The 25,452-nt window shown below is 28.5% G+C and overlaps 1 protein-coding gene and 1 long non-coding RNA gene across 2 annotated transcripts; one reads left to right on the top strand and one right to left on the bottom strand.

Moving 5' to 3' along the window:
* The first annotated feature begins 3,933 nt into the window (after positions 1-3,933).
* LOC102669638 (probable WRKY transcription factor 17) lies at positions 3,934-4,401 on the top strand. The gene has a single exon (XM_006596568.1). The coding sequence runs from the start codon at positions 3,934-3,936 to the stop codon at positions 4,399-4,401; it is 468 nt and encodes a 155-aa protein (XP_006596631.1).
* An 18,537-nt stretch (positions 4,402-22,938) lies between these two features.
* LOC100801397 (uncharacterized) lies at positions 22,939-25,446 on the bottom strand. Its single transcript, XR_417920.3, has 3 exons — positions 25,387-25,446; positions 24,050-24,235; positions 22,939-23,276 (listed from the first exon to the last, which is right to left on the bottom strand). It is a non-coding gene; the product is annotated as an uncharacterized lncRNA (long non-coding RNA).
* Between the last annotated feature and the right edge of the window lie 6 nt (positions 25,447-25,452).

The following is a 25,452-nucleotide window of genomic DNA, read 5'->3' as shown; positions in this document are numbered from 1 at the left end:
GAATGAAAAGATTAATAAAAAATAAAAGTCTTCCAAATCTAGATTTTATTGATCTGAATATTTGTGTGGATTGTATTAAAGAAAAACAAACTATACACACAAAGAAAAGTGCTACAAGAAACACTGAGCTTCTTGACTTGTGTATACTGACATTTGTGGTTTTTGATTTTAATTATTTTGGAAAGGAAATGTACTTTATCACCTTCATTGATGACTATTCACATTACGGTTATGTATGCTTACTGCATGAGAAATCTCAAACAATAGATGTCTTATAAATTTATTTGAATGAAGTAGAAATGTAATTAGATAGAAAAGAGCAAGTTGTCAAGTCTAATAGAGGTGAAGAGTACTATGGAAGGTATGATGAAACAGGGTAACACTTAGGCCCATTTGCTAAACTCCTTCAGAAACATGATATTTGTGCACAATACACAGTGTCAAGTACACTGCAACAAAATGATATATCAGAAAGACGTAACAGAACATTAATGGATATGGTTAAAAGTATGTTAAGTAACTCTAATTTACCTATGTCTTTGTGGATGTATGCATTGAAAATTGTCATGTATTTGTTGAACAGAGTTCCTAGTAAGTTTGTTCCAAAGATACCTTTTGAATTGTGGACTAATAGGACACTTAGGATAAGGAACTTGGATGTTTGAGGTTGCCAAATAGAAATAAGGATTTATAATCCACAAGAAAATAAATTGGATTCAAGAACAATAATATTTCATTGGTTATCTAGAAAAATCAAAAGGGTATAGGTTTACTGTCCTAATCATAGTATGAGAAAAGTTGAAACTAGAAATGAAAGGTTCATTGAAAATGGTGAAATTAGTGGAAGTACAGCTCCACAAAATATGGAAATTAAATAAATTAGAGTGCAAGTTCCTTTGACTTGTGTCTTTAGCAGTAAAATGTTCCTCTAGATGTTGTTTCAAACAACAATGAAGAAGAGCAACACAAAATGAACCCATGATTCTAAATGAACCTGTGTAGAAGAACCACAAGAAGGAGCATTAAGAAGGTCTCAAAGAGAAAGAAAACCAACTATTTTGAATTATTATGTGTTATACCTACATGAAATAGAAACTGACTTGAGCATTATTGTTGATGATCTAAATCCGTGTTCACAAGCCGTAAGTTATGATAATTTTGATAAGTGGTAGGAAGCCACGAAAGAAGAGTTAAAATTCATGGAACATAATGGTGTTTGAGACCTTGTAAGATTGCCAGAAGGTTGCAAGAGAGTTGGTTGTAAGTAGGTCTTTAAGACTAAACGTGACTCACATACAAACCTTGAACATTACAAGGCTAGACTTGTTGCTAAGGGTTTTACTTAGAGAGATGGTGTTGATTATAAAGAGACATTTTCACTAATCTCATGAAAGGATTCCTTCATGATTATCATAGTACTGGTAGCCCATTATGACTTGGAGCTACATCAAATGGATGTAAACACCCCCCTTTTCTTAATGGAGATTTAGAGGAAAATGTTTAATGGACCAATCAATGGGGTTTTTACTTAAAGTAAAGGAACATATGGTGTGAAAATTAAAGAAATCAATATACAGACTTAAGCAAGCTTTCCGCTAATGGTATTTGAAGTTTAATGATACCATTGTTTCCTTTGGATTTAAGGAAAACATTATTGATCGATGTACATATTTGAAGGTCAGTTGGAGTAAGGTTATATTTTTTATTATGTATGTTGATGATATCTTGTTTGCAACTAATAATCTTGGCCTTCTTCATAAGACTAAGAAGTTTTTCTCTAGTAATTTTGAAATGAAGGATATGGGTGAGGCAAGCTATGTGATAGGAATAGAAATATTCTAAAATAGATTACAAGGATTGTTAGGCTTGTCCCAAAAGACATATATCAATAAAGTACTAGAGAGGTTCAGGATGAAAAATTTCCCAACATCACTTGTTCTAATTCAGAAAGGAGATAATTTTAGTCTTGCACAATGTCCTAAGAATGATATGGAACAAAAATAAATGAAAGCAATTCCATATGCATTTGTTGTTGGGAGTATTATGTATGCTTATATCTATATTCGACCAGACATAAGCTTTACAGATGGACTGTTAGGAAGATATCAAAGTAATCCAGGAATGAAACATTGGAAAGTTGCAAGGAAGGTTTTGAGATACTTATATGGAATAAAGGATCACATGCTTACATATAGGAGGTCTGGTCACCTTGAAGTGATTGGGTATCCAGACTTAGACTTAGCTAGATGCGTCCAAATTCGCCCTTGTCTATCTATTTCTTTTAGCTAGAGGAGCAATATCGTGGAAGAGTGCAAAACAATTTGTTGTTGCTTCATCCACTATGAAACCTGAATTTGTAGCATGTTTTGAGGCTATAATTCAAGCTAATTGGTTACGAAACTTTATTTCGGGACTTGGAATTATTAATAGTATTGTCAGACTGCTGAAAATGTATTGTGATAACTTCACAACAATGTTTTTCTCTAAGAATGACAAATACTCTAATGGTGCTAAACATATGAAATTGAAGTACTTTGTCTTGAAAGAAGAAGTTCGGAAATAAAGAGTGTCAATAGAACATAATAGCACAAATCTCATGATAGTTGACCCTTTGACAAAAGGATTACCACTCATGACAGTTATTAAGCATGGTGAAAATATGAGCATTATTGTTATTAAGGATTGTTGAGTGTAATGTTTACTTTTGTTCTGGATTGTTGACACTTTGAGCTCATTTATGATATGTTTATTATTACTTGTTCTCTATGTTTGCATGCATGCTTGTATTAGAGTAATATAAACAGGTACCATCTTAAATTAAGACATTATGTTGGACCATTATGTATTTCTAATTATGTTCATATTAAAGAAAAGCCTAATTTGTAGTACATGGAAGAGATTGTGTCAATTAAGTGATGTAAAATTGTCATGACTCATATTAGTACCTATTCTTAATTATGAAATTATAATGTGCCCAATGTATGAAATGATGTAGTCATTTCGGTGCATATTACGCAAGTTTAATTAATTAATTTATTTGTCCATGATGTTAAGTAATGTCACGTGTGCCAAGTGAAAGAATGTAAGATTTAATGTCTCATGTGAGAGGCATGTAACTTATTAAGGACTAAAAAATAAATAACTAATTGTTATGGACTAAGTTATAAATAGTTCATGGGCTTAAGTGGAGCAGTTTCTAAAGATAACTACTATTTGATGAGAGTAATGGTTTAAAAGGGATTAATATCTTTTAACGTGAAATAAGGTCTTTTTCTTGACAATAGAGTATTCTCTCAACCTTATCCATCATCATGAAAGATAGAGAGAAACACAAGAAGAATTAAAGAAAGAGAAATCTTATTTCTTCCTTTCAATGAAATCAAAGTGCATCAAAGAGTGTATCATTATGGAGAAAGGTACACATTATTTATCTACTAATTGTGAGAATCATTGATTTCAAGATCTTGTTTGATTTTCTATTAGTCTTAAATATGTTTTTGGTCCTTGATATATATCCGTTTTTGACATTTGGTTCCTAATATATTTATTCTTCGAATCAGGTCCTTAATATCTTAAAAGTTTTATTCAAGGTCCCTGTCGTAAATCAGAATTCGTTAACTGCTTACGTGGTCGTTAACTGGACACGTTGACATGCGACATGTGATGCCACGTGTGGTGCACGTGCTTTCATGGAAAAAATTTATTAATTTTATTTGGTATCATTTGACTGGGCCTATGACTTTCTTTGTCTTTGACGCAAGTATGGTTGTGGAGCTCATGATGGAATATTGAAACGGCAATTTCACGGAAGAGAATGTGGTTCGTGAAGCTGCATCGGAGCTAGAGAGTGTCGAGAAACTCATCAAGTTGTTGTCTCAAACCCAATAACAATTCCAAACAACATCTAATTCAACCTCAAACTCAAAGTCTTCCATGGAAAACATCGACACTAACTACAAAGTTGTCACTGACGTGACTATCTTTAAGTTCGAGAAGGTCATTTCGCTTCTAGGCCGCACCAGAATAGGTCACGTGCGTTTCAAAAGAGCCCCTAGTGCTCCCCCTCCTCCACTTGCAGAATCTAAAGTCTATCATGCTACGCCATTGCAGCAAATCCTGCCACCCACCCTTCACACTCATGCTGTTGTCACTAACCACTCCTTGGTCCCCATTGAGGACCTTGATCATGATGTAGTTGACGTAGTTCTCGAGGCCAAGGAGGAGGTCAAGGTTGCGAAGGTCGATGTTATCGTCGATGGCGACGACAGAGAAGCCAAAGCTGGTGATGGAGAGGTCGATGTTGGCAGTGGTGGTGGTCTTGCCCACATCGCCCTTGCCAGAGGTGATGACAACGATGTGAGGGGTGGAGTCAGAGAACTCGAGCTTGCAGTTCCATTATAAGGTTGAGGGGGGTTTGGGTTTTTAGGGGTTTGGGTTTTCAAGGGGAGAAGGGGAGAATAGAGGCAGAGGAGGAATGCGAAGTTAGGAGCGTTGGTGGTGCTAGGGAGAAGGTGGAGAGAGGGCATTGGGAAGGGGAGAAAGGGAGAGGGAGAAGAAGAAGCCTAGTGGTCAAGTGAGTGAGTGAGTGAGTGACCACTCAAAGTGAGAAATGGAAGGAGAGAAGGTTGATTCTTTCGATTTGAAGTTAGCCTTTTTTTTCTTTTAATCTAAATTCAAACAATGTCATATTAGTTTTTAAAATTAAAAAAAAAACTTTTTCCACGTAAGCACATGGCACCACACATGAAATCGCACGTCCCATGCCAACGTGTTTAGTTAACGATCACGTAAGCAGTTAACGGATCTCGACTAACAAAAGGGACCTCAGATAAAAATTTTAAAATATGAGAAGCCCAATTCAAAGAAAAAATTTATTAGGGACTAGATACTAAAAAATAGGTATATGTCAAAGATAAAAAATATATTTAAACCTTTCTTAAATCATTTTATAATATTGATTTTTTTCCTAATCATAATATTAATAGGAAGTAGTGTCCATAAAAAATAATAACTAATCTTGATTAAAACCGTAAGCACACACAAAATAAATATTTTTCATAATAATCTCTTCAATTATTATTATATTCATTAATCTTCATACTTTATTTCTCTCAAGATTTCACATTTAATTCGGACGTTGGATATCAAAAGATCATTTCTGATCGAGAGATCTAATTTCACTTTACCATAAAGAATATTCCTTCTTCGAATAATATTGTTTCTGGCAGAGAACATCTGCATCATTGACAAAAAATAATCACATATATTAAAGAAGTTTCTCATTCGCTATTGGCTTATGTTTCTAGCCTTTCCATCTCAAGCTCTTTTAAACAAGCCTTAATGAGTTTTCACACCAGTGATTAAATTCATATATTTAGTGTGCTTGAGTGAATATTTACAAAATTGACTGTGATTTTGAAATAAAATTATTTATATATAGATGTTTTCCTTCTAAAGATAAGTTGGTTGCAAAGTTTAGGATAATTTTTTTTATTCAATCCAAAATTTACTTATAAGATTGTTTCAACTTAAAATCAAATTTAGAGTTTAGACCCAGATCATTAATTTATCAATGTATGATTAAACATGTAAATATTTATCTAAACTTCCATTAGTTAGTATTTTAATGCCATTTTAGATTATCCAAAATAAACCTAAAATCACAATTAGTTTCCAGCGATTTTGGCTGGTCAAACTATCTTTTTTCTACTTTTTTATTTCCTTTTCGACCTTTTTGCTGTTAATGGGCATGCAATGTACTAAGCTATGGCGCTAGTTGCTACCAAGCGAGTGGTCAAGGTTCTTTCTCTTTGTAGTTGAAAGATGATTCACGCAAATTTGCATGGAATGCTTCGTGGAGACAAAATTTTCAAACGGAAATGATTTGTGTTTGAATCCAATGAAAGGCTCTGTCCCAATTTAAGAGAGGGAAAGTGCTGAGAAGCTATGGCTCTCAGCATGGAAAGTCCTTTCGACTCTTTAGTCTATTTTGTCTCCCTTTTTTATCTCCTTTGGATCCAAATATTAGATTCATTCTCTCCTCTTGATTGGAGATTAAATTTTCCCAATCCGTCTCATCTCCAATTCTATCTTTTTTTTTTCATAAAAAATAAGAAAACATCATAATTTTTTTTGTAATTGGACTAAATCTATTAAAGTATGCTAAATTAAAATTTTAAGTAGAAATTATTTGATGTCATTTATTTTGGAATAACTTAAATAAATAGTAATCTTGACACTTTGTTCACCAAGGTTAAAGTTTCAAGTGAGTAATAAATTAAGTAAAATTATTTGCTCTCATTTATTTTTTGAGTGCAACCTGAAATTAAGTAAAAATTATACACAATTATAAGAAAAACAATAATTTCATGTATAAAAAACATTAATCCATTAAAATTGTGAAATTATAATAATAATTTAAAATATTTATTATATCAAAATAATAGTAAGGTTGGGGTAGGGCAAGGGTGAGGACCAGCATATTGACCCTATTACCGAACTTTTTCAACCAATAAAAATTTAAATCCAACCCAATTTAATTCGATTTTTTTTCCATCAAAGTCAAGATAAGTTTGGGTTAATCCTAGCAAGAATGAGTACACTTGTCATGTCTATTCTCATTTTTTTTTGTTGCGTATAAACTAATGGTTTGTTTGATCCGAAGGAAAGAAAATAAGAGAAAAAAATAAGAATTTGAAGTTTGAATTGAAAAAAAGCTAAAAGAAAAGAAAATTTTCAAATTTTATTTTTAGAAGTTGATTTTTTTTCCTTCAAAAAAACCAATGAAAATGCTGGGTTATTTTTTTTTTTCAATTTTTTCTCCAACCAAATATAGGTTCAATTATTTTAAACATTAACCTCGTCTCTTATTAATATTATTTATATTTGATATTCTAATAATACTTTCTATAATTTTTTCTTTAACTCACAGTTTCTTATCATCAAATATTACATTTTATATTATATTATGTTTTAGAGCATTATACATTATTATTATTTTTATCATTTAAACAGTGCCATATAAGTTAAAATATCCAAAAGAAATAATTAGAATAAGTTACTTTAAATTTAGCATTAATTATGTTAATTCAAGAGTAAATTACCAAATTGGTCCTTAAATTTGTCATTCACTCTCACTTTAGTCTCTGAAATTTTATTAAAATAAAAGGAAAAAACATTCCTTAAATTATTGTATGTTATTCAAATTGGTCCAAACATTATTTTTTCTCTATTAACTAACGAAAGAGAGGGACCAAGATGAAACTAACGTTAAAATCATCTTCTCCTTTCTTCTTCATTTTCTTTTCTCTGCCCTCCACTCTTTGTTTTTCTGTCTGTCATGCCACAATTCCTGCTGGTCTCACGGCCACCATCATCACAGTTGCTTCTTCTGTGGCTTCTCTTCTTCACGTAGTCTCTTTCTGTCTCACCCCCTCCCTCCATCACAGGAATGAATAGTGTTAAAGTTAACAGAGTCGAGATAAGGGAAGGATGAATTTGAGTAACAGAACAATGTCAGGGATTTTTTTTAATTTTGTAAAATTCAGGAACTAAACTGAGATTCGTCGACAAATTCAAAGACCAATTTGATCGTTTAGTTTTAATTCAATGCCAAAAACACGAACAATAATGTTTTTTTTTAGTTTTATATTTGTTTTACTTCTCTAAAAAGTAAAAAAAAAAAAAAAAACTAAAAAACGTTATTAAAGAAAATAGTTTTAAGTTTTTAGTTGTTATTATCCTTTTCACTCGTCCACCTAAATATTTCTTCTAACTATTTTAACTACTTTGTCTTCAATACTAACAATATCAACAAAAATTGTTTGACACACGTATCTACCTTTATTGATATCTTAAACTTAAAATATCATATCTTAGACACAACACTACTTTTATACCTAAATAATATAGAAACCCATAGTTTTACAAACTAATTTTATTATTTTTACCTAATTTTTAAAAATTGACCTCGACCCACTATCAACCATTTTTTGCCCGATCAAAACAGACTACTGATGGATTGAAAAAATCCAGCTCAAAAACTAGTTGCAGATAATGTATAATATAGATTTTCTCTTTAATTTTCTCTTAAATGTTTTCTTTAGTGATTTCAAAGGCAATAAAATATAGTCAAAAGAGCTCAGAGAACAAATATCACAACCCAAATGGATCCATGGGGTTCAAAAACCAGCCAAATTTAAATTGATGCCATGCATGACCGAAAACCTCTAAAAAAGTTAACATCCTTCACTTTGAGGAAAGGACAATCCTGTTTAGGCTACGTTTGATCTCTCGATAAGTTATTTTGTTAGTACTCTCTAGACTAGAACAAATAGTGATTAACTATCAATTTCAATTTTAAATCTGGAACAATATATATTTTTATTTGTATATAGTTATCTACTTTCTATTTTGCAATTTAAATTTAGAATAATTTGTATTTTGTTTCATTTTTATTTGTTGTCAAACTTCAAAATGCAATTGGCAAGTTTAGGAAATTATGTTATATGTTTAAGAATAATTTCATATCAATTAATCAAATAATTTAATCACTAGCTCGTGCATTACAAGGGTCATTAAACTAGTTAATTACGGTTAATTTTTTACATAAAATAAAGCTTCTATATTTTTTTATCAATTATATTTTGGCTAAACACTATATTCTAGTTAGTTTAATAACACTAGAGGTGTTTTAGTAATATTTAGAGCTTCAATCTAAAGAAATATTTAAAAATCATATTTGGATAATGTTCAATTTAATTAAAGATAATGATATGTGATAGAATTCTCAAAGTCACTTGAATATAAATTGCAAGCTAGCAAAGATAAGACGTTACACGTAACAAGTCACCTCATAATTTATAATGGCGTTACCAGTATAGCTTTACTAACTTAATTGACTATATGCATTTTTGCTAATTTTCATCTTTGAAGAATAACTTGATAATCCTTCACACCTTTTGAGAACAAAAATAATAATTTACTCATAAAATACGATTTATATGTTCCAAAAATTCATTTTGTGATAAATTTTAATTATAATGTAATTTATATATTCAATAGAATTTATTATAAATTTTAACCATATAAAATAAATATTTATCTTTCACATGCTAAAATGCTAGTTAATTTATGAAATTCATCATTTATTAAATTTAATATTTGTAGAATCCTTTTCAAAAATCAGAAATCAATCCAATTCAAATAAAAATAAATTAGATTCAATTGATTTTCATATTAAAATTAAACTGATTAAATAATTAAGAAACAAAATCAAAATAATTAAATCGGATTGTTTTTCTCTCAAACAGCAAACAACCATATAAATAACCAATAATCTCCCTCTATTAAAGTATTTCTCCTAATATTTGGACAACTCGTATCTTTTCTAAAGTTCAACTCATCATGAGATCTTAATTCACTTTAATACTTTATTTTTTTATCTTTCTAGATGTTAGATAACACAATAAATATCTATCAAACATTTTCCTACGGTTTATTGAATCACAATTATAACTAGATAAGTGCAATTCTTATTGCTTCCATCAACAAATGTCAGTTTTTTTTTTCAACCCTAACCCTACTTTCACACACACACACACACACACAAAAAAAAAAAAACAGCCATTGGTCCCCACCCACAACCCTTCTGCTAAGGACTTCACCTTGCTTTTCTGCCCATCACAATTCAATGATTTCACTTCTCTGTTATTTACCCTTCTCATGCATTACATTGGTATATGCAAATGCTTACTATATCCTATTCCATTGATCCTATTAGGGACCATCTAGGGCCCTCACTCCTTCACAGTGGTATCAAATTAACAAATGCGTTTGGTAACACATCCGTTACCATTTGACATGGATCAGAAGCTACAAAGAATAGTTCTTGACTTGAAAAGAAAATGCACAAAATATGAAATCCAATATATATAGATAATTAGAGTATAAATGAAGAGTAATTTTTGACAAATTTTATCCACGTTGTCAGGATTAAATCCGAAAACTCCGATTTAAAAAGGCTTTACTGATTTTTATGAGTTATGAGCTCTTTTTTTCACCAAACATAATGGCAACATTGTTGTCACTTGTCCAAACTCTTCAGCTGTATTATACGTTCATGTCAATGATTGCTATGAAGACACACACGAGCATGTTAAATTGGAAAATTGATAAACTAATGCAAAAAAAATCGTTGATCATGTAATATAATCTTATGACATGATTTCAACAACCAAACTTTTGTGTCTCCTCTCTGTCACACCTTCTGTTAAACACTGAATTAATAAGTCACTGACATTATAGAAGAAAAAGACGTGGAACTAACTAGGAAGACAAAAGAGATAAGCACTGTTCAGATGTACTGAACAGTTGAACCAACCACGCATACGGAAATTCAGGAGTCATTAACAATGAGCTCCAAGGACGTATATATGTTCACATTGATCTAGAACTTGAACAGCGCTTATGAACAGCAATAACAAAACAAAAATCCATTCTAAGTCTTGCTCTTTCTCACAAACTTTTTTTTTATTCAAATTTTTTAAAATAACGATGTATATTACACGTAAATACTCAATTGCGAATAAATTTTGAATTAACTAATGTGTTATGAATAAGTTCATTAATCTAAATTATAACTTAAAAACATCAACTAGTTATTCTTCAATTGTCTCTCTAGTTAAAATAACAGCAACAAAGAATGTTTATAGAAATCAAGGTTTTAATACATGATTTGCAACCACAATTGTGGTCATAACATTAGAGTTTTTTGAGATTTTGTGCATGCTTGATTACACATTAGATTGATTATGAATAAAAAATTAATTTTAAATATATTTTCACATGTTTGATTTCATGTTAAAGAAAATTTTAAAATTGATTATGAGTTAAAAATCAATTCTGGATTGAAACAATTTTAAATAATTTTTTTATTGGATCCAAAATTTTATATTAGTCTTACTCTTACTTAATTTTATAATAAAAACATTTAAACATAAATTATATCATTTTAAATTAATTTTGTAAAATTAATTTTATTTAAAATCAATTTTGTCCACTTAAAGTATCTAAAAGTTTGTTAAGTATGCACGTCTCCCACACATTTAAACATTAAAAAAATCAAAATAACGATCGCTTTTCACTTTAGCCAAAGAAATGTAGAACCAAATTATATACCGAGTATCAACGATCAGGATGAAACTACATCCTGTGCGTAATTTTATTTATAATTAATTTAAAACAAAGATGAAACATTGTTTTATTTTGATGCAACAAGAAAGATGAGACATGTTAAGCCTTTTTTTTTTAATTTCATTATTTGAACATGAAAAAAATATCTTTCATCATATGTTATATATATAATCTCAAATATATCCGAAAGAAAATTTAAGTTAAGAAAAAGTATTTTTCCTTTTTTATGAGAAATATAACTATGTATGGCTACGTATAGCTATGTATTTAGAAGAATGTTAGAAACTACAAAATCATTAGAATAATGTTAAATAGAAGTAAGAATCACAAATTTTTATTATTTTTAATAAATTTCAATTAATAATTATTTAAAATAATGTTAGAAAATATATTAGTATAAGTTCTCATGTAATTATAAGTTGCATATGGGATGATATAAGCTAAGATCCATGTCATAATCTAATAAATTTCAATTAATAATAAAAAGTTATATTTAAAATAATGTTAGAAAATATATTAGTATAATTTCCTATGTAATTATAAGTTGCATATAGGATGATATAAGCTAAGATCCATGTCATGAGTTTTTTTGGGTGTTTAAGATATTTCTAGCTAAGAGTCAAAGATTAATGTTTTAAGGTATAAAAGTCTATTTAAGAGATTAATACTTTCAACCGATGTTGTTCTTCTAAACTTACAGATAAAAAAATTAATTTTTTTATCATATATATAAAGAATATGATTATCTTTTTTTTTTATTTGGATATTCTTTAACTAAGAGATACTAACCCATTTAAGAAATTAATATTTTTTAACATATTTTTTTATACGAAAATTAAATCCCTTATCATCATGTGTTTATAGGATAAGATTATCTACTATTATGTCATATTACATAGGTAAGAATAAGATTATGTGTGAATCATAAACTAATATGGTGTGGACCATCTGCATGAATGTGGGCAGAGAAAATATATCAAATGAAGGAAAAGCAAGTGAGTAATTGAGAATCACGTGAGATCAGGAAAATATCCACCATCATTCATTCACGGCATGCAGCAGAAGCTAGCTAGCTTCGGAGAGGAGATCCAATCCAAGCATAAATCAAAGTTAGATTTTGAGATCACTGTCCCCTGCTGTGATGGCTACCCTTCTGGACTGAGAAAAGATCACTAGCTGTAATATTGTAAGAGTTGTTGTGGCCCTGTGCACTTGTTCAGCTGCCACTATGTCAGCACTCACCACAGCATAATATGTTTATGTTTGCCTATCTATATCTATCTCTTCCCCCATTCACATCAATTGCATGCCTTTCATGTCATGCACCAAACAAAACAAAACAATTTGGTCTACAATCTTGTGTCTTTCTACAACCACACTCTCTCTCCTCATTATGCTCCCTTCCTTATATGCAAAAACTGCCCCTTCAACAGCTCAAATTCAATCCTCTTTTCTCTCTCCCACTGCCCCTCAACGCCCTCTTGAAATGTCAATATCCAAGCTTGCATGTCTTGTCACGATCACCTTAGATTCTTACTCTCTCGACTTATCAAGGGTGTGCCCTTCTTTTACCTCCTTTTCTCATTCTTGACTTCTTGTTCCTCTCTTTTTCTTATTTTAAGGTCGACAGCGATTGAAAGAGCTCAGGGACAACTTGGTGTCTGCTTTTGATATATCCTTTTCTTTTTTTTTTCTACCCTACTTTGTTATCACGAATGTCGCAATAAACTAATAAAAATACAGTGTTGCATGGAAGGAAAATCAGGAATCCCCTAAAAAAGGTACTATTGAAACTCAAAGAAAATGAACAAAATAATCCATATCCTATGCCATCTTCCTCTGGTGTACTAGTTTCTAAAAGAGTGAAAAGGATCGATATTCGTTCTTGGAAGTTGGAAGATGTATAATAATAATGTACTATGTATATAAATTTAGTATAATATTTCCAAGTCCTTATTATAGGTGGATCTTCATGAAAGTAGGGTTTGATAATAATGTACTTTGTATATAAATTTAGTACAATATTTCCAAGTCCTTATTATAGGTGAATCTTCATGAAAGTAGGGTTTGGCTCTTTGTTCAAAAAATAGCCCTTGTCCTTCCCTTGTCACCATGCCACTCTCTCTATAGTACCTGAAGTGAGGTGTGATGCAGTTCATTGCTTCAATGGCTTATGCAGCATGTTTGGTTTATCTATTGACTCAAGTTACTATCCGATTATTAATGGACCAAGACTATGAATGGTGTTTCTTGTTTTATGGCATTACGGGATTTTAAGAGCAAGCAATAACTGACTTGACAGGAATTTGGTGAACAAGAAAGCTAACCCCACAAAGCACAATTTCTTAATAGGATTTTTTTTTTTACAAACACACAAGTATGTTTGAACTAAAATTTGAAAACTTAAGTTTGAATCCATTTTATTTTACAAATTAAGTTTGCAAAAACAATCTTAGTATTCCTTAATTTAACTAGTTTCAAACAATATTATCTCATGATTGAGTTGACTGGCCAAACATAAGTTAGAAGAGGCCAAATGATAAACCACAGGTAACCTTAGACTTTTGACCATCCTTATAAAAATTTACTTGTAAGATAAACAATGTCAATATTTCTAATCAATACGAGACTTTCATGCATTTTTTAGGGTTATGCATGGAAATATAATAAGTGCTACAATGATAAATTTAAGATAAATTATGATATGATCTTAAATTTTAAGCTTAAATCATTCCTACAAAGCAAATTAACTTCCAAGATCTTTGCCTAGGTTTTATAAGCTCTGATGAGGTACTATATCTAATCAATGTGTCACTTGAACTTTACCGTATGCAAAGCACAAATCCTTCTGGTTAAATTCGTCGACATGATACACAAGCAATGTGTAAACTCTTTGTCCAGAGGATATATCATGAACTTCCTGCTTTTATTGGGCATGCATGCGTCTTCCACTTTGCCAGTATTTGTCATCAACGAAGATCGGTCTTCAAGTAGCATGAGTCTATGCATCGTATACTACATATTACTCTTTTAGTCATTAATTCTATATATTTTTAAAAAAATCATTAAACTAATCATCAAATATTTAATCTGATACTGAATAAGTACGTTAAAATTATTTCGTACGTCTCTAGCTAGTTCCTCTTTTATCAAGATATGTATGGTGTGTTATGGTGTCTTCTACATGCATCTTTTAAGACTAGTGTTCGCTTAGTTGAGAGTAATTGTTTTTTTTTACCTGCGGAACACACAAACCTTAAATTAAGTTAGAAAAAACTTATTTTGATGATTTATGTACATATAATAACAAAAAACTTGTTAAAATAAGTTAAAACTCGTTTTAAAAAAAAAGTTATATGCCTATTGGAACTATATGTAAGTTATTTTTTCAAAGTCAATTTATGTATTTAGGTAAATAGCTTATTAACCGTTTATATTAAATAAATGTTTACTACGCAAACAACTGTATATAAATTACTTTTATAATAAAAAGAAAATAGAAAAATTATGGCGGAAATCCTCGTTTAACACAAGACAATATAAAATGTACTAATTATTAAGTTGTTATATAACTCTTCAATTTGATTCTTAGTTTCTTAAACGTATGCCTCGAGACCACAAAGGGACAATTTCTTAAACAAAGCAGACAAGGTAATTACAAAAAAATGTAATATGTACGAAACCGTTATAAAAAAACAACCACCTCAATGATGAAGTATGTAATTGATTGTGTAATAATATTATATAAATTATATTATGAATGTAATTACTATTTAATTATTTATAAAATTTGAAACTATGAGTTTAGTTTTAAATAAAAAATTTAGAATTCAATGAATTACTATTGCAAAATTACTGCAGAGATATAATTTTTAAAATTCAAGAATTTTATTTTTTTCTCAATATTTATATTTTACTAAACAGAGTTTAAGTTTAACTGTTGTTTAATGTATTATTAGTGTAAAAGTATTTCTACGATCAATCAATTAAAAGTTATTTTAAAAATAATTATTATAAAATCATTAAATTTATTATAAATATTTGATTAGATCATAGTATAAACTTAGTATATTTTAATTAAATTAAATTAACTATTGAATAAAAAGTATATATACTAAAAGTGTTTTTTATTATCATTCAAATATAAATTGTCATGTATAAATTTTTTTAATTTTTATAATAATTATTTTAAAAAATTATATCAAAGATATTTAATGGATTCACATTGTAAAAGCTTTTATATATGCTAAGAGTACATATATCTATTAAACTATTTATGCATAGTTATTTCGAAATTACAAAAAGAAAAGAAAAAGAAAAAATCCTAATGTTTTTTGCATTTAAATATCTCAAGTATTACTACTATTAGAGGTTAGAATAAATAATAGGTTTAATGTAATTTTTACTCCATTATATTTTGTAGTTATTTTGTTTTGGTACATTGAGTTTTAAAAATTTTATTTTAATTCTTTATATTTTTTAAATGTATTAATTTGGTTATTTTTCAATTTTTCGTTGAAACGTTAGTCTTTTGTTAACTTTTAAATTTTAAAATAATTTAGTGTCACTTTTAGTCCATTATGTTTCACAATTACTTTATTTTTGTACATTATGTTTTAAAAGTTTCGTTTTGTCCCTTTATGTTTTTGAAATATATTATTTTTGTTCTTTTTTCAATTTTTCTTTGTTAGAAATGTTAGTTTTTTGTCCATGTTTTAAATTTTAAAATAGTTTAGTTAACATAGTGGAGTCTAAAATTTAAATTGGACTATCTTTTTTACTTAAAAATTAAAAATCATTATGTAAATGAAGAACAAATGAATTTGAAATCATGAACAACAACATTTACTCTAATATTATTATTATTATTATTATTATTATTACATTTAATAATGATAATAATTTTATTCATCAATTATTTTCAATCACAATGGGTAAAAATCCTTTCCCCTTCCACCACTCCGCCTCTCACCATCGATCCAAAAAAATCGCTTCCCCACCCTCAATTTCATCTTCGCTGCAAACTTTCCACGTGGTCAGAATTGTCACGTCACCTAATGGCAATAATCGTCTCATTGCCAACACTGGTAACAGCACATTGACAAAGACAAAGAATAAGACTCACAACGTCTGGTTGTAGATGAGGTTTGATCAGTCGAGCCAATAAAAATCATCTTCCAATGAAATGCATTATTCGAACCCTTTATGCTTTGTTCATCTTCGCCCGATCTAGGTGTAGATGTTGGATGAGAAATTCTCTACTTGCCTGGTGAGGAGTATAAGAGTTTTTTGTGATTTCGGCGATATTATTTATTGATGTTGGTCGATTTGTGCGATACTATATTTTTTATCTTTTTAAATCGGAAAGAGGTTGGAGGAAATGATATATTTTAGTTGTTTATTTTTTAAATAAAATAAAGGTAGTGACAACTAAAAGCTGTCATCATGTAAAGTTAATTATTTTAAATTGTTTCATTTTGATATATTAAATTTTATAAGTTTCATTCTGATCTTTTATGTTTTAAAAATATATCATTTTGATTATTTTTGAAAAAATTTAAAACTTAACAAAATGCTAACATTTCTAACGAAAAATGAAAAAAATGACCAAAATGATATATTTTGAAAACATAAAATATCAAAATAAAAGTTTTAAAACTTAATTTATCAATGTTAAATAATTTCAAAATATAATAGACAAAATAACATTAAACCTAAATTTTATTAACATTTTTTAAAAATTTTGTGTGATGTTTCTCTCTTCGTCTCTTCCTTTTTTTACCTTAACTCTCTTAATTATTTGAAATACATTATATAACACTCCTATACATTAACGTTACGCTTTTTCATATTCAATAAACACATTATATTGTGTACTTCCAAGAATAGTTTTCTATAAATAATTGTAATTTATTTTATAGACGGTGATATTATGCGTGTGTATTTAAATTATGTATGTGGACCTGTATCAAAAAAAATTATGTATGTGGATTTAAATTTAGAGTTTAATTTTTCATATTATTAATATTAAAATTTACTTTATTAATTAATTAGAAATTATTATTATGATATTTTAAAATAATTATCATAAACATCAATAAATTTATAATATAAGAAAAAATATGATTGAATGATAATAAAAAATTAAAATATATTTAGTTTTAATATAATTGAAAATTTGAAAACATACCAATTATAAATCTTTTCTTAGGTAGACCTTTTTCAAACATATGCTACTACACTACCAGTCCAAGCTCCCTATATATGTATTCCATATTACTGAACCTTTACAGAAGCATCTTACAGATTCATCCATATCAGGCAATGTGTATAAAATAGCAAAGTCACCGTTTATAGTAATGTGAGTGTAAGGAAGGAAGGTCAATCGTTGATGAAGACTACTGTGGCAGAAAAAACAGAAACAGAATCTTAAAAGAAAAAAAAAAGGATAAACAAAAAAAAATATATGCACACACATATAATATAATAAATACTAACTAATATTTTTAAAATATTAAATAAAAAAACTAAAAAAAAAATTAAAATATACAAAATTATATTACTCATAATATTTTTATATCTTTATATATTTTTACAATCAATATTTTTTATTTTAATTTTTTAATTAATGTCCTAACACACTTTAATAAGGCAGATCCATGTAATATGTGTGATTTGACACCGCATGCAGTGCCCAAACCCAAACAAACAACCTTCCGGCAGCGTGTAGCGACAGAGAATACACAGCCTAAGCCTAAGAAAACCCTAAGAAGCCTATATATGCCTATGCCTATGCCTATTCCTGTTGCCAATGCTAGGGCTTTTTTTCTGTCATACTATCACGTCACTTCTATTCTTTGTTCATTCTACTTTACTTCTTTTCGGTTCGGTTCGGTGTCTTCAATTTCAATATTATTACCACCTTGCTTTACTTACCTCGTTCCCCAGTCAATTTTTGTCTACTACTATGTCTCTCTCTCTCATTCATTCTTGATCAGTCCACACAGAATTGGTACCTATGCATTTGAAAACAATATAACAAGAAGAAAAGAATTGGGAGGTTTTCAAAAAATTAGAATAGAACAAAAAATAAAATTAAAAACATTTTAAATCATAGTTTTATATTTTTCATTTTCTGTTTCATCAAATACAAAAAGTCTCGGATTTTTTATACCAAAAAAAGAATCTTGGAATTTAAAATTTTGACTTATGTTGTAAGGATTTCACATCTCAAATACACTCACTCCTCACATCAAGGATTTCACATCTCAAATACAATATGATAACTATCCAATAGTAAATGGTCTAATAAACTCAACAATAATTGTTAGGATAAATTCTGATAATATTTTAGAATTTTGAGTTTACATCTAATTCAATCTCAAAACATCTTTAATTTGTAATGGGAATAAAAAATAAGAAAATTAAAGTTTTAAGGTATTTATTTTTATGTTATAACTAATAGTATTTTTGAAAATTACTTTATGGAATGCTAAAAATAAATTTGTTTTAGAAAGTATTTTCTTGAGTGTTAAAATCAAAACATTGTTTCGGCAAATACATCCCGGTATAATGATTTTGTATAAATGCTATGGGTATAAAGGGTATATATGATAATAAAAAAAATACAAAATATAAATGGGAGTGTGCATAAAAAAAGAGGAATGCATATAGAAAACGCCTAAAACAGCCCATTTTTTTAAATGAAACTGGGTCAGCCATCCTAGTAATAAAAAAGGCCCAAAAAAGGTTTGCGGGTTAGGTCAGGTCCAGTACAAACTTTATGTTTTGATTGTTTTGCAGGGAGGACTACAGGTAAAGTTTTAGTAGGGTAATATAAATTACAATATCCATTTCTTTTTATATAAAATACAATATCCATTATAACTGCATTTAAAAAAATATCTATATTTTCATTTTAGTTAACTTAAATATAAACTCCCACTATACGCTTATTTGATAAAATATAAAACATGAGTGTTGTTATCTATACTAATAACTTGAACATTTTACTAGACCATGTTATCCTTTGTTAGTTTTTAAATTTTTGTTATTTCTCCTAATAACTGCACATTACTCTCATGTTTTTAGTTTATTTTTAACTTCTATTTTTTTTTCTTTTTTCTTTTTAGTTAAAATAGGTAGAGGCATCGAGTGCCTCAATCCACTAATAATAATAATAATAATAATAATAATAATAATAATAAAGAGCATTTTCATAATAAAATAAAGGCTTAATTATGAAGTCTGTCTCTCTATTTTACCTATTTCACCAAATCAATTCCTTTATTTTTTTAATTCACTATTTGAGTCTTTATATAATTCAAAATTTACTATCGTAGTCTCAGAGCTGATTTTAACCATTAACTATTAATTTTTAGACGTTTATTAAAAAATTGACCAACAAGAAGCACACTCATTTACCAGTATACACAAGTGCTCATTTGACGGTTTGGTGTAAAATATAATATCAATATAAGTTTTATGCGAAAATAGTTCAAATTCAAATTTTATTCATTTTTAATTTATTATTATCTTTTAAATATAACATATAATATTAAATAATATTTTCACATAATTAAAATATATATATTTATATAAGTTTTATTTTTATTTTATATATTATATTTATCTTTTAAAATAATGCTTTTGATTTAGTGACAATATTTTTTATTTATATTAAGATATTCATGTTATTTATTATAATATAGATAAAAAAAATATTGTCAATAAATATATTCATAAATATTTTGAAAATAGAAAATACTATATTATTTTATTTAATTATGCATTTTTACTATATAATTTAATTCTTTAAAAAAATTACATACCTATTTAAATAAAGTTAAATATAAATAAAAAATACTATTAAAATAAATAACAAGAGTATCTTAATATATGTAAATAAATATTGTCATTAAATCATATATATAAATATTCTAAGAGATAATAAAATACTATCATTTTATGAAATTATAATTTATATAAAAAAATATACATTAAAGATAAAATTTATATTATATATTTACGATATAAAATAAGTTTTAAATAATGTTATAAAAATACATAAGATTATAAAAATATAATATATAAAATAAAAATAAAATTTATATAAGTATACATATTTTAATTTATGTGAAAATAGAATTTAATCTTATATTTTATATTTTAAAAGATAATATATAAGATTATAAAAATATAATAAATTTTAAAAAATAAAGATTTAATTTTGAAATATTTTTACATAAAACTTATATAAATACTATATTTTGCATCAAGTATTTAAATTTCCATGTGGGTGTAATAGTAAATGTGTGTGTCATTCATTTCAAGGATCATGATTCTAATATTTTCTTAAGCATTTTTTTAGGTTCTTATTTTTTTAATATTAATTAACTTTCTAGTATAATCACCTTTAAAATTTAACCATAGTCAACCATTAAAATCACCACTAGTACTAAGGTGATAAATTTTGAAATATAGGGAGATTTCAATACTAAATTAAAAAATAGAATGACCAATTTGATAAAATAGAGGGACAAATTTTACAATTAAACCTAAAATAAAATATGGAATTGAAAGGAAAAAATTATTTAGAAAAAATTCAACTTCTAGTTATAATGCATTGAGAAGTGTTAGGTACTCATTCTATCATACACTTCTTTAAACATTCTTTCTCTAATTCGTTAAAATTTATCAAAAATTAAAATAAAAAATCGAGAAAGTATATTTAAAGATCATGTTAGATAATATATTTCTAACATTTCTCTATTGAGATTACAAATATTTTTTTATCATAATTTAAAGTTTTTAACTTTCAAATTATAGTAATAAATTTACTATGCATGAATGAATAGGATTGGGCAATATAATACTCATGCAAACCTTTATGATAATTACCCACACCTATATCTATTTAATAAGTTTCTTACTATTATAAGTAATTTTTATGGTTATCCATCATATCTAGATTCAATTACCATCGTTAATGATGTAATATACTAATTTTTGTTTCAGAAGCATAAAAAAATACTATTTTTTTTTCATAACCAAAGTTTATAAATTTATTAAAAACAATAAATATTGACCACTGATTTTTTTTTCATTTTTTTGTGAAATAATTCCCTTTATCATTTGTAACTCGTAGTGTACATGATCAAAAACAAGCGCGTAACCATAAATATAGTCTTACCAAAGCAAACCTACAGTTTCATTTGCAACCCAAAAGAGGTCCATAAAGAATGCGACGGAATGTCTCTGTAGCATGTCTTTCTTTTTTTTTTTATGCCTAAGAATTAAACTCAGGTATTAAAAGATTTACGACAACTAAACCCTTTGATTGTCTCTATAGCATGTCTAATCAATCGAATAGTAAAAAACTCTGATTTCCGATTTGTTCATTTGACAGTAATTGAATTATTTTAGAACTAGTTACAATTAAATATATATTAATTTAATATAAACTCATAAAAGTTCAGTAAACTTTTAAAGTAACACAATTATATCTAGGGTAAAAAACACTTTGTCCCTTCACCCTTACATATAAAATTAAACATGATACATCATAATTTTTTTTCCATCTAATTTAATAGTTAAATTTATCGGAATCAGATAAACATTGTGCACAAGATAGTTCAAAGACTAGAAGTATCAAATGTTACCTTCAAAATTCAAATAGGGCATGGACATCAAATATTCGTGTAACAAATGCAAACTATAAAGTGAAAATACCAATTTTAGCAATTCTAGGAAGCTCCATCGTGAATCTACATGGTTTGAGCCTAGTCTTGCATCACGTGTGACCCATTATGATGAACGTTCTCAAACCAAGAGATAATGCATTAGTTACCATCAGAGCATGATGTGTGTTGTTGGATTTATGTTATGGTTTTGAACTTGTTTTGTTAATGACTACTATAAGTAACTAAATCCACCATGTGTTGAACTTAATTGCTTCCCATATTTTAATATAATTTGTATTTTCTTGCCTATTGGGTTTGTTATGTTACTTTGAATGTGTGTTGGGAAAGTGTCACTCACAATATGATCCTAGTTAGCTAATTGACTAGAAACCATAATGAAATTAAATTATTTAAATAATGTCACTAAAAATTAAATCTGATCATGGAGTTTAGGATAACCAATCATAATCCCTTCACTCTTAATCAAGAATTAACAATCTTGTTGAAACTTCTTGATTTTCATAATTGTAGCCTAGCATGACTATTGGAGGTGATAATATAGGGGGAAAAAAAATATTAGCATTGCGTGACCATTGAGAACTACTAGATTAAGCATACCTGATTGACAATCAGAAAGAAACATGAGTTATAAGGAATTGGGTAATATTAGTGATGAAAGAAACATAAATGAGGTTTGCCATATTTATTTACAAGGGAAGGTGGCTGTTTTCTCACTTTCAGATGCGAAAGATTCTTGCACCACTAAGGTAATATTACTTCTCAATCTTACCATTCAACTCATTAAGCTCTTCTTATACTACATGAAATGTACACCAGATTCCTAGACAGAGAAGGACAGAAATAAGACATTATTAAGAATATGTAAGAAAACCTTATGTTCTCAATTATGCTTCCTACTAAGTGCTAGGAAACTTTTTAGCTTTTAGTTTTAAAGCCATTATCATCATTTAACATGAATGGTTAAGCTTGTTTGGAAAAACCTGGGAGATCTCAGATAGTGACAGCCTATAGTACAAATGGACCAGAGCATGATTCAAATGACTTAATAGTTAATGCACTTTTAATTGATCAATGGTGTGTAATAATAGTATACACATTTCGTGGAATAAAATTAAACTGCAGTAAACATCTTGCTCTTACTTGGACCAGAGCATGATTCAAATTACTTGATAGTTAATGCACTTTTAATTGATCAAAGGTGTAATAATAGTGTACACATTTAGTTGAATAAAATTCAACAGCAGTATACATCTACTCTTACTTTTTTCATGAGCCGATAGTACAAGGAGATTAGCGATGGAAACTGACATTCAGATGTGTATTATGTTGCCGTGAACATGCAAACCATTACTACCACCGCCGTACTAATGATGTGAGCAACTACAACAGTAAACAATGAATTTTGTATCAGGATTCAGTATCCAATGCTCAACAGATGGCTATAAAATTCATACAGTTAAGTTAATGATGGCTATACAATTATTGTTATATGGTGATAAAGAAAATATTAGTATGAGTAAAGTTTTAAATTATTTGCACAATTAGTTCAAAGTATTTGGAAATTGTGCTGAAGTAGAAATTAACAGTATATAGGCTGTGTAAATCTCACTTATCATAATTATAAGCTTCATTGATAAAGAAAATATTAGTATGAGTAAAGTTTTAAATTATTTGCACAATTAGTTCAAAGTATTTGGAAATTGTGCTGCTGAAGTAGAAATTAACAGTATATAGGCTGTGTAAATCTTACTTTTCGTAATTATAAGCTTCATTGGTATTTTTGGCAAGAACAAGCATGGATTCCAACAGCTAATCAAATTGCTGTGCAAATCTCAAGTTACTTTTGTATTTTCTTCTCAATTATGGCTTTTAAGTTATGACAGCAAACAAGAGCATTCATAATAGATACATCAGCTTTTAATTCAACATTTTCCCATTAACTCCCAGTTTATTGTGTATTACAAACATAAATTCATGGATACAACAGATGTAGTAGAGGTGCAACACATGTTTAGGTTTATATAAATGCAATTGTATCGGAAGACTTTTAAGAAGTCTCCAAGAATGAAAAACCTATTCTTTCATACCAAGCTTTGTAATGGAACTAGAAATAAAATATCCTGAGATCTAACAAAGATGAAAGGGTTATATACCTCAAAGAGTTCAAAGGGACTGCCACGGCGATAGTCATCGCTCTTCTTGCTATTGTCAACGGGAAGAATAGCATATAATAATGCTCTGAATGTGATAAGTAAAACAGCAGTGCTTCCCAGACTAACAAGTACAAAACCATAATTCGGTAGATGACCTGATGCTGCTGCCCTTATTACTATTCCTATCTGCCAAGAAGTGAAAAAGAGATAAATGGGATCTGTTTTGTAAAAGGTCAATGGAAAAAGAAAACAACTGTGCAACAATACATACTTTATTTTTCCCAGTATGGAACAATTAAATTCCCATCTATCTATTTCAAAATTATTATGTCAATCTTAGAGAAGAAAATAGTAATGTCAATATGATTGTGTACTTGGGAGACAAGATTACTAAAATATAATTTACTTACTACATGTTTCTATAAATGCAAAGCACCTGTATTCAAGCTGCAATTACCAGCTGAAACTCAATATAATTTAATTACTACCTCTTAAAGTTGTACTTCAAATGAAAGAGCTAATTTCATCTATAGCTGAATTCTTTAAGACAATAGTTTGGCACGAAATCAGTTTACCAATTCAATACAATTCACTTACATTGCATATCATTTTATGCACGGTAAATCATTTCATTTCAAGGAATGCTCTCCAATTCATGAAGTGTTCCAAAGACACATTAAATTTTCAGCAATAAGCAAAAGTGCCAATTAAGAAAGTCAATACAACAACTGCTCATGCTAGGCCACAACTTGTTGAATGATGTGTTAGATTTTTTGTGGATTAATATTAATTAATTATTAGATTGATTTAAGATTATTAAACAATATTTGTGAAAACTAATATTATTTTATTTCAATTACAATGATAGGTATTTGTAATTTGGACTTATGATGTAAACTGATCTATGATTGTTTGGGCACTTTGTTGTCCAAACGAGGGACCTCTGCTCCCATCATTTTTTTTTGTTGGTGAAAACCTCTGCTCTCATCTGATGGCTATAAAACCGATACTCCATGACACTTTTGTATGCACAACTTGTGGAAAAATCCTATTTTTTCCTCATTCTTTTCTTCTATGGGTTTATACCAAGATTGCAAGTATCGATTCAAGATTTCTTCCAAGGTTATATCAAGGATTCAAGATTGTGGAAATGGATTCAAGCTTCCATCCAAGTACACACATTGTAAAAACCCTCTTAGATTAAATTAGCATGGTGTGAACATATTATATTACGCATCTTTGTGTAAAAAAATCCAAGATTTATTTTCTAAAATTCTATCAAGATGGCCGCAATTAAACCAATAAGCTTCACACCAAAAAGCAAGCATTCAGCTTACAGGGATCCCAACAGCCCATGACTTGGTAGTAGCAACTACACCCTTGTAGAGACCATTCATCCCGCG

This window comes from Glycine max, chromosome 14 (assembly GCF_000004515.6).
Source record: "Glycine max cultivar Williams 82 chromosome 14, Glycine_max_v4.0, whole genome shotgun sequence".
Taxonomy (NCBI): Eukaryota; Viridiplantae; Streptophyta; class Magnoliopsida; order Fabales; family Fabaceae; genus Glycine; species Glycine max.
This window is presented reverse-complemented; position numbering and strand designations above follow the sequence as displayed.

What these genes read in the sequence shown, in the direction of transcription:
- LOC102669638 (XM_006596568.1), top strand. Translation starts at nt 3,934, where the DNA reads ATGGAAAACATCGACACTAACTACAAAGTTGTCACTGACGTGACTATC.